Source organism: Megalobrama amblycephala, linkage group LG1 (assembly GCF_018812025.1).
Source record: "Megalobrama amblycephala isolate DHTTF-2021 linkage group LG1, ASM1881202v1, whole genome shotgun sequence".
Lineage (NCBI taxonomy): Eukaryota > Metazoa > Chordata > Actinopteri > Cypriniformes > Xenocyprididae > Megalobrama > Megalobrama amblycephala.
The window spans coordinates 25652330-25663714 of NC_063044.1; the positions used below are offsets into that span (position 1 = coordinate 25652330).

Consider the following 11385-nt stretch of genomic DNA (forward strand, 5'->3'; position numbering starts at 1 on the left):
GATACGGGAAAACTTTGGTTCCAGCCAGATCATTCCCTAAGATCAGACTCACACCTTCCACTGGCAATTGTGAATAAACACCAACGCTGACAGGACCAGAAATCAGTTCAGACTCCAGATAAATCGTGTGCAACGGCACTGAAGTACAGCCCATTCCCACACCACGGATGAGCACGTTAGTACCCGTATAAGACTTTGACGAGAACGGCAGCGTACCATCTAGAATCAATGATTGAGCAGACCCCGTGTCTCGTAACATTACGACCGGTTTAGGATTAGCATCATCAACAAGTGCTATTGTTCCCATTTGCAGGAACGATTTAAAAGGTGAATCGGATTTTAAATTCACGCACTCAGAAACCGACGTAAGCGCTACTCCTTTTGACTTCGCTTTCTGCTGCCACGCTTTGCAATTTGAAATTAAGTGGCCAGGGTCAAGACAATAGAAACATACTCTCTTTTGATCGGACCGTTTTGGAGCGTTTCTAGACGCATTAGAAGACCGGGGAGAATGGTTATCCTTTTCCTTCCCTAAATCCGCGGCAGGGAATAATTTAGGCGCGCGTATGGGAGAAAATACGGTTTTGTGCGTGAGCACAAATTCGTCTGCTAGGATTGCAGCATCTGATAATTTGGAAACTTTTTGCTCATTCAAATGCACCACAATACCTTCCGGTAGCGAGTTCTTAAAATCTTCGAGCAAAATTTGTTCTTGCAATTCCTCAAACGTAGTAATTTTGGTAGAAAGACACCATTTTCAAACAGCGCTCTCTTTTCACGCGCAAACTCCACGAACGTTTGCTTGGCTGTCTTTGAACAAGTCCTAAACCTTTGCCTATACGCCTCCGGTACTAATTCGTAAGCTCGCAAAACAGCCAATTTAACAATGTCATAATTCAATGAATCCTCCACTGGCAAAGCCGCGCACACCTCCTGGGCTTTGCCAACGAGATTACATTGCAACAATAATGCCCACATGTCTCTAGGCCATTTTAATTTAGCAGCGACGCGTTCAAAGGCTACGAAGTATGAGTCAACTTCGGTTTCACGAAAAGGAGGTACCAACTTAATGTACTTACCTACATCGAAGTCAGGTTGCCCAACCTCAGAAGTACTGGAAGGGGGTCTGACGCGCGGTGATGGAACTGGCTGGTTACGCAGCCTTTGGACCTCCAACTCCAGTTTACGTAATTTAACATCCCGATCAGTTTTTAATTCTAGCTCTTTCAGTCGGAGTATTTGCGTTTTCGTGCTCCTGTTTTTTTAACGCAAGATCTAATTCCTTTAGACGAACAGTCACCACCGGATCTACAAACTGAGAAGACTTTCTATCACTTACCGAATCTGCACCATCAGACGCGACTTCACCCTCAGTTTCCGCCTCGGAACCTCCTGCTACACGTTCAGGCAAAATACCCATTTCGACTAACTTGGCATACAACTCGTCTTTTATGACATGCTTCCTTTGCTCTTTAGAAACCAAGATATTAAAAAACTCAGCTATCACGATCAAGTCTTTTTTTCTGCAGCGGTCGAATTCCTCTAGCGTGGGCGAAAGAGTAAATTTAATTAAATCGAACTCCATCTTAAATCCTACACTTCCTTCCCCACCGAAAATTCAAAGCAGCCAAGCAACGTTCCTAATATACGGGAGAAAAAAAAAAAAAAAAAAAACGAGCGGACGAGCCCCTAATTGTCACGATCCGGCCGTCTAGGGCTCGGTCGGACCGGAGACAAAAGTAAAGAAAAACCTTAAAAAGCCTCAAGCTTTTTAAGGTACACAGGGAAACCATGAAGACATAGAATTAAACGTAAACACAGTTTTTAAATATTCATCAAATATACTTGCTCCATTTCTGTAAACCAGATTTTGTGAATGAATGACTTGCTCTAACTGTTGCTCTGGTCTTCATCAACACACAGTTGCACCACCTGCTGGTCCTCATGACCAACAGCAGATGGAGATCATGCTCGGCACTCTACTGCTATTCCTGTAGTTCCTGGATGTACTTTGTTGAATATTCTGTCACATTTGAGCCACTGAATTTATGGAATTGAATTTATAAAACAAAATAAAATCGACCGAAAATTGCCTGTCGAATATTATAGGTTGTATTTTTAAACAGAATGAATATGTTGGAAGTGAAATCTGAAAGGTGAATATGGACCATTGGATTTTTAATAATGAAAATGTATGTGAACTGTTTTGAATTGAAATATTCACAGCTTAAATATACGACCATGTTGCATTTCATCATATAAAAATGCAAGCCCTAAAAATACAATGCATTTAAATGCAAGCATGGTTAATGCAATGCACATTTCTTTCAATTATTACAATTCAACAAACTTTTTCTTTCAAAAATATTTGGCATTATTGTTCTTCCATAATTTTGAATGTTTTCCTTCCACTAATCTGAGAAAAACAAAACAAAACAAAAAACACTTTATCAAAAGCTAAAATTGACAGACGCATGAAAAAAACTGTGTTTTTGCCTGTAGTTTCTTGACTAAACAGTCTGATGAATAATTTAGCACATTATTAATAAAGCAATAGGCTGATTAATTGAACAATATTTGTAAACTTTTAAATATAAAGAACAAGAACAAATTGTTAGATTTCCAAAATCTAACAACAGGTATGTAAAAAAAAGGTAAACTTATGTTTTAATTGTTGTTATTGTTGTCATCATCATTTTTATAACTTTAAGAAATTTAAGCAAAAATGTTATATCTGTATTTATAATAATCAACCATTCTACTCTCTAGATTTCATAATCAATATCCGCCAAAAAAAAAACCATATCCGATAACACTAGTTACAAATAAACTTTATATAGTTCTACATATCAAGAGATTTCTCATGGAAAAAATAGCTTGTTTAGGCTTGTTTATTTTGCTCAATATTTGTGTTGTACAGCAAAAATCTAAAAGCATAACAACTGTATTTCAACTGCCATACTTTGCACATTTCCACCCCTTGGCTCTAACACTGATTTATACTTGAAATTTCAATAAAAACCCGAGCTCGGCGCTCAAAGCTCTCCACAAAGGCTCTGCGGATGTAGCGGTCTGGGATTCCCCGAGGCACAATGATCTGAGACACGGTGGTGCTTTGACCAGACCTCCGATTCTCATTCACCTGGATCTGCAGGTTGTAGTAGCGCTGATTGTTGCGGTTGAAGGTGCCCTGCATGTCGATACGGAGATTATCAGATCGGATCAGATTTGAGCGGGATTGGTCCACCAGGTACTGATTGTTCCAACGGCTGATTAAGTTTTCAGCCTCATTTCTCCATCGACTGCCATCAGCGATGTCATCAAGAGTTGGCACAGCAGTGAAGGTGGTTCTTGTGTTGGTGCCTTTGTCGTCCTTTTTGCATATCAATATTTTGTTATTGTTAGGGGCTCTCCTTTTGCGATGTTGAGAACTGATGTAAGAACACTCTCCAGTGGATTCAATGAGCCCACAGTAATCATATTTTGACTCTGAGGTCCAGCACCAGTTGTAACTATAGCCATGTAAGCCACAGGTATGGTCTGAGCGACATGGTTTGCCTTTATAGGTTACATCTATATTTGGAGAGCAGTAGTCCCAGCCTTTGGCAGTGTGGCACCAGTAGTAATCTTTACTCTCATAATACTGGCACTCGTCAATGCAGATATAATGATACATAGACCGGTGGATCAACATCTTTGGTTCCACGAGTCCACAGTAACCCCAGCTTCCCTCCTTCAGCCAGCACCAGTAGTAGTTCTCACCCTGCTTCTCACATGGACTGTCTTCTTTACACTGCTTGTTCTTGTAATCTGTGTTTTCAGATGGCGAGCAGTAATCCCATCCCTGTGCAGTATTGCACCAATAGTAGTCTTGTTCTCTTCGGTCACAGTGATCATAACACAGTGCACCTGTCGTAGATCCATAGTAGTTCTTGACGTCCATGATGAGCCCACAGTATCCCCAGTCCAGGGTACTAATTCTGCACCAATAGTAGTCTCCTCCATGCTTCCCACACATACTATCAGCTCTGCACTGCTTGCCCCTGTAGTCCATGTTTTCCTGAGGTGAACAGTACATTTCTTGGCATTTTCCATCATCAATAGTCTTGCACTTGTACTCGCCCCAGTTGGACTTGCAGTCTTCTATACACTGTGTCCCAAGATAAGTCAAGAAAGTCTTCCCGTCACTCACCCATGGTGAACAGAAGAGAAGGAACAAAACAAGAGAGGTGTGTAGTTGTTCCATTCTTTCTGTGAAGAGAAAAATGAAGTGAAGAGTAATAAGCATCTTCAGCTGTGATCATTCAACCACATTTAACCAATAAGTGTATGGCATAAGTTTATATAACCTTAAATGTTTGGCCTGATCATATCCATTCAAGTTTGCACACTGGTTGAAATGGTTATGATGGGTATGAATCCACTACACACTTGTGCACATCTTGTTTCTGTGTGTTTAAAGGCAGGAACACACCAAGCCGACACCGACGAACTAGTGGCGCTGAAAGCAGACTGCGGGGTTGGTTCACGTTGGCAGCGTCTGTGTCCAAAGTTGCCCTGACACACCAAACCGATGCTCAACAGCCGACGGCCATGTAGCATGTCCGTTTTGCGCCTGCGTGGGATGAAATGCCTTTCCGTACCAGCAGGTGGCAGAAGTTGAACAGCCAATCAGAATGATCAGATGGCCCAACAGACCGACGAGCTCCAACGCCAATTCAACAGGTCAAATCAGCCGAAAAATAGCAGACGAGGACCAACTTCAGCCGGCAGTGTGAAACACACTGAGAAAAGTTAGTCGGTTGATGAAGAACAACTGCCTGACAGCCGACTGTCAACTTGGTGTGTTCCTTCCTTAAATAGTCAGTGAGTTTTCAGTGCTTCCCACAGGTTTAAAATATACTTGCGGTGATAGCTGGATGAAAAATCCTTGTTACCCATGGCACAAAAATGGTCTACTACATGTATCATATATTGAAATTCAGATTATGCTGTGTTTTGGGGGATATGAAGTACTTTTGACCTATTTACTGTCAAATTCCTCAACTACACCATTAGCATGCATATGAAATAATACATTTTTATGGAAAAAAAAAACTGTCATGATGATCAAAAATAAATATGAGTTGTTTGAATATTAATCTAGGTGTTCTCTGCAGTTTTAGAAACAAGTGTAATTACCATATACATCCAGCAGAGGCGCATAGAGACCTATTAATTTATCTGGATTAGGGGTGTGCCATATCATACCGTCCATGATAATAATGGTATAAATTTTTACATGATAAAAAAGTGTCATATTGCGATGTCAATGATATATCGAAGCAATGACGTATGGCCCATTTACGTTCCCTGGCACGCAGAACAACAACACCTGTCTGATACCCCCTTTCCACCAGCATGAACCGGGTGCTAGTTCAGAGCTAGTGCTAGTGCCAGTTCAGAGTTGGTTCAACTGAGGAGTCTTCTAAGAACTGGTTTGCCTTTCCACAGGCTAGAGAGCAGCACAGAGCCAGGTCTTGCGTCACTGTATACGTCTCATATTTCACAGCAAAGCTAGCGCCGCAGCGCCAAACACAAACACACCAGGCTTGTTCGAGATGCATCGGCTTCCCGCAGAGCGATCGGCGCATTACTTCAAAGCACCGCGAGAACGATCCAAAGCACAAGGAGTCGTATGCTCTTTACAAACACACCCGTGCAGCACTCCGATGTCACCCGCCGAATCGGTCCGCGCTGCTCCGATACATCTCGAACAAGCCTTCCATCAACAATTGCGGATGTTTCACTACTATTGATGCTCATGGCTTTGCGAACCTACATCGGCATCCAAACACGGCTTGCCGTAATTTGTATATAGCGGAGATTCACGATCGAGCTGCATTAGCTTCGATTAGCTGCTATTTTAAAAATGGCGGTCACAAGTTTCTTGTTGGTCACGGTAACCCCGCCCCCAGCCCCTGACGCAAGCGGTTCTTACTTCTAGCCCAGCAATGTTTTGGTGTTACTTACGAACCACTTTTCCTGGTTCGGAGCTGGTGCTTTGTGTGTCGAAAGACAAAGAACTGATTTGAAACTAGGCTCTGGCTCCGAACCAGCACTCAAACTGCTTTGGTGGAAAAGGGGTATGAGAGTAAGAGCAGCATGTCAGCCTCCGATGGCAATTTAGTAACTGAAAAGGTAGCTACTTCAATAGTATGGAAGTGGTTTGGTTACAAGTGGTCAGACCTCCAACAATTAAGCACAATATTTTGCAAAATTTGCAAGAAAACTTGTTTCACCACTTGGCCGAAATGCAATTGCACTCGGGAATAACGTAAGCTGAGCGTTCTCACTCTCTTCTCTCCGACTACGAAGTGACACACAGCCGCCTCCTCGCTCTCATTCGTTTAATTTACTCTGGTTGAATATTGCTTGTTCTGAGCATAGTGGATCGAACAAGCCACGCTCAGTCTCAAACAGCTTGCGAGTCACAAGTACCAAAATGAGTGGCTTACTGCACTAAAACGGTCAAATACATACAAAATTATGTCAAAAAGGCTGTCATGGTGAGTATTCAGTTAAACACGATCAGTTTTGGATCATTAAACAGTGGAGAAAGAGAACGCATTTGTGTAATATTGTGTCCGTTCTTAAACTCTTAAAGGGACAGCAGTCCAATATTCATACTGCTGTCTGTCATGTTATTTAAAGAACAAAAGACAAATAAAATCACTTTCTGCTCTTGACAGAATATGTTTTATAACTTTAATGGTAAGCATTAATCCGTATTAATTAATGCTTCAGTAGTTACTAGAGAGTTATCATGTTTCTCACTTTAGAATACTGATCCAAATAATTAGTAATTCCTTCTTAAGTATTTAGTAATACTTCAGTCATTACTAGTGGGTTACCAAGGCCTTTACTCTAGAATTAATTATACATTATGCATTATTCATGTTAATTATGAACATGTATATAGTATTTCTTAGTAGTTCTCTGGGAGGAATGAAAAACAGTAGTTACTGAGTAGTTAATAGTGAACTATCACCTACAATTGAGCACTATTACTTACTAATTCATTCATCAGAGTTTATTGTTAGTTAATAGTAGTTACTAGAGTGTTAATACTGCATTATTCATTTGTTCCTGTGGAGTTATTCATTAATGAAGGATCAGTATTCTAAAGTGTTACCTATAAATGCTGTGGCAAATTCGCATTCTTTATCCAGTGTGTCTCCTCGTGTTTTGTCAGTTTACAGTGCAAACAGTATTGTTTATAGTCTTAAGGTTGGGTCGAGGTTCGGTATTCTGTTTTATCAAAAGCTGCCAACCTTTAGTTTGTTTTCTGCTGTTTTTGAAACGATCTACTTTTTAGCTGTTACTAATTTATTTAAGAAATATGTTCATTATTCAAACTATGAAACAGGATGTACTCGTTTACATTTAGGCATGTATGTAACACTTTATAATAACATTCATTAATAAATCATAAACAAACATTATATAACACTTAACAGATCATTAGTTAATATATATTCACATACCTAGAAATAGATAATATGCTTGTTAATGTTTACTAAAGAACTTACTAAACATTACCTAAAGATTAACAGATCGTTATTTAATGTAAATTGAAATGCCTACAAATGTCAGTAAATTCTCAGTTCATATGATCATGCATTTTTTTTAATCTACAAATGATTTCAATAGAAATTATGCAAACATTAAAAACTTATTTGTTAATGTACTTTTGAATGCTAACACATTTTAATACACTTCAGTTCATATATTTACCTAATGCTTTTTTTTTTTTTTACATTTACAAATGTGAAAAAAAAAAATATATATCTTAAGTAATTTTAAGCACTTCACAATATTTTCATATTAACATTCATAACCACAGTCTGTAAAGGTGACATATTTGGTCTTTGTTTGTTTTGTAGACTTCTACTATTTACACATTAACAAATCATTAATTAATGATTTGTTATAACCAACCCTAAACTTACCCATACCAAACCTGTCCCTAACCTTAATCGCATCATACCTCAATGCAAGCAAATGTGCTGTGCATTAACAAAAGCTATTAATCATTGTATAACATCTGTTAAAATCATTTGTAGATTTTCTGACATTTGTAAGCATTTTTATTTACATGAAATAATGATCTGTTAAACATTAGTTAATAAGTTAATTACTAAACATTAACAAGCACATTATCTCATGTTTCTAGTTATATGAACCTATATATTAACTAATGATCTGTTAAGCATTACATAATAATTTTTTAATGATTTATTATTGAAAATTATTATAAAGTGTTACCCCTAATTCTGGCACATATAAATTGTCAATACGTTTGTTTTATCTTATTTTTATTTTTTCATGCACATGGTTTATTTCAAACAAGGTTGTAAAGCAGCAAACTACAAAACATCCCCCCAAATATATTTTCTTGGATTAAAAACGTAAGTCTGCATTAATTTGTCAAGACATTTTATGATTATAAATACAAACCACCATCTTATATTCTTATCTAAATAAGTTTATCCAAACATGTGATTGTACTCACCATGAAAAGTTTGGTCTTATTGTGACTCACTTTTGGTTGCACTGTGCTTTTTGTGTAGTGTTTGTCTTTCTTACAAGACTTTGTACTGTATGACTGTAAACATTAAGCTTGTTACGAGTGCCACCCATGTAGTTCTCTCCATCGGCCACCGCAGGTCACCCTACACTGAGTTTTGAATCCCGGACTCCATTTTTCACAATCTTCATACCTGGCTTGATTGCACATCACCAGGAGCCTGTACCATGATGGTAGTTGAACAAACTCAGGGTTATAGGATTAGTTTTGATTTGACAAAACCAAACCACTCCAATCCGGCTTTGCTGGTACCATGACGCTGATCATCAACTTTCTCTGTCAACTCAGGCTTTGATCCTGAGTTTGTGAAGTGAGTGCACATGAATGCGTGACATCAGTGGCAAACAGCCAATCACATGCCTTACAACAGAGAGTAACTCTGATTCACTTCTCGCGAGAGAGCCAGCGCGATTCAAAACTCTTTTACTGAAGATTAAGAGATTGAAGAAAATGAAGAATTTAAACTCATTTACACTGAATAAAATAAAATAAATGATCTTGCTCTATCAGTGCAAGTGAAACTTGTGAAGTTAGTTTATTTAGTTGATAATATAGCGTAATTATCCAAGTAATTGTCATTAAAGCCAGACAATTTCATTAAGTTTTTTTTTTTTTTTACTATATAGTGACCTTTAATTTGGAGAAAGAGAAACTGGGGGAGTGACTTCATTGCGTTGGATGATCTCTAATCCAGAACATAACCTGCCCTGGAGCAGGTTAGCTGTAGAGCGCAAGTTACTATGGTGATGAACACCGCTAAAAGCCAAGTCACTTTCATGGTACCTAAAACCCAGGATTGGAGCAAACTAATCTGAAACTTACCTGGCTAGCCAGCTAATCCACTTAATAGTATAGGCCCCTGGTAGCCATCTCACAGACTATTTATAGTCCCACGAGTGAACAGTTCAGTGCGAAGCATTGTAGTGCCACGGCCTGCAATTCTGAGCATTTTCCCCCTTGTTTGTCTGATCTGTTACTGACTTCGTTTGGATTGCCATCTGCCCTTGACCCTGTGCTTTGTATTAGAGTTTATTGTGTTTGTCTGCTGCCTGCTTCGACTCCTGCCTGTTATGACCATGTTTACATCTCTGCCTATATTGTTGTTGTTTACCTGGCTGTATACTTTTATTAGATTTTATAAAATGTATACTGTGAAAAAATATTCTGTATACGACAAAATGATTTGTTAACTTCGGTCCAACAGACCTTACAGTCTAACTCAGAATTCCTGAAGGGTTCATTATAAAATTCAGTGTTTCAGAGGATGCAAAGATGGAGAACAAGCTTTTGGGGGTTTGAGAACCAGAACCAAAGCTGAGCAATAAAGCTTTAGGAGATGAGGAAAAATACAAAGATTGTCAGATTCACTCAGTATTACTTGATCTAATTCACTACTATAGTGGTGGAGCCAAGATGTTTTCAAATAAAGGGAACAATGAGTTTGACTATAAAGTACTGGACTGTTTTAGTGCCTGCAACACAACTGAATACAATTACATTTGTACTTAATCTTAATTAAGATACAATTAAACAGTGGTGGAAAGAGTGCTGAAAATTTGTACTCAAGTACAACTACTGTTACATTGATGAAATAATACTCAATTACAAGTAAAAACACTGGTGCATTATTTTTGTTTTAAAATCTGGGCTGCCATTCACAAATATTATAAACCTTGGAGGACTAATTATATTTTTAAATATATCTCTGGTTGTGTTCATCTGAAAGAGTCATATACACCTAGGATGGGATAGTTTTCATTTTGGGGGAATTATCCTTTTAATGTGGCAATCATTTCTTCTGCAAATTGTAAAGGTCTTTATGAATCAAAGGTTAATAAGTAATATTTATTGAATATTGCCACTAACACCTTTTCGCTTAGCTGTTTATAAAGGAAAAGCAAATTTGTTTTTGATTCTCCTGATACTGATTTTTATTTGTGTGTGGTTGAGTGGACTTTTTATGTTTTTAAAGTATTTTTGCTTAGTTTTTAATTTCTGAAAATGATTACACACAAAATTCAGTTCAAAAACTGTTGCTGTTTGTTTTAACACAAGTCAGTTATAATCGAGTATTTAGACAGACCATAATGAGATTTCATTAGCCTTTGTGTTTTCATGTTTCTTTTGTAGTTTCAAGGGAGTCTCCAGCAGAAGATCCAGATGAGATCATCATATTCCTGAGAGGAAAGACCAGGGGCCTGTACCATGAAGCTGGATTATCAGGCTAGCCAGGTAAGTTTCAGATTAGTTTGCGCCAATACTGGGTTTTAGGTACCATGAAAGTGACTTGACTTTTACCGGTGTTCATCACCATGGTAACTTACGCTCCACGGCTAACCTGCTCCGGGGCAGGTTATGTTCTGGATTAGAGTTTCAATTTCTCAAACTGATTTCAATTTCCCAAACTGAGAAATTCTTAATTTCTCAAATTCTATTTTTCAAACTGAAACTGGACCAATCAGATGTGAGCAAAGTGACACTGACACACCCAACACAAAGTCACTCCCCCAGTTTCTCTTCCTCCAAATTAAAGGTCACCATATAGTAAAAACAAATATTTAATGATGAAATTGTCTGGTTTTAATGATAATTACTTAGAATTATTTAATGATTTATAAATGATTTGTATAATTATATGATCTATATTTTTATTAATCCATTACACACACGCAAGTTTAGTTTAACAGTTGTTATTAAGTATTTAGTTTCAATTAATATTAATATATACAGATCATATGTAATATAAATAAGGTGTA

The 11385-nt window shown here is 38.1% G+C and overlaps 1 protein-coding gene across 1 annotated transcript; it reads right to left on the reverse strand.

Moving 5' to 3' along the window:
* Positions 1–2875: 2875 nt before the first annotated feature.
* Positions 2876–8621, reverse strand: LOC125265739. Its single transcript, XM_048186135.1, has 2 exons — positions 8555–8621; positions 2876–4251 (listed from the first exon to the last, which is right to left on the reverse strand). The coding sequence occupies exon 2, from the start codon at positions 4244–4246 to the stop codon at positions 2987–2989; it is 1260 nt and encodes a 419-aa protein (XP_048042092.1). The 5' UTR covers positions 4247–4251; positions 8555–8621; the 3' UTR covers positions 2876–2986.
* Positions 8622–11385: the final 2764 nt, after the last annotated feature.

Coding starts and splice junctions, on each gene's coding strand:
- LOC125265739 (XM_048186135.1), bottom strand. CDS start 4,246: ATGGAACAACTACACACCTCTCTTGTTTTGTTCCTTCTCTTCTGTTCA.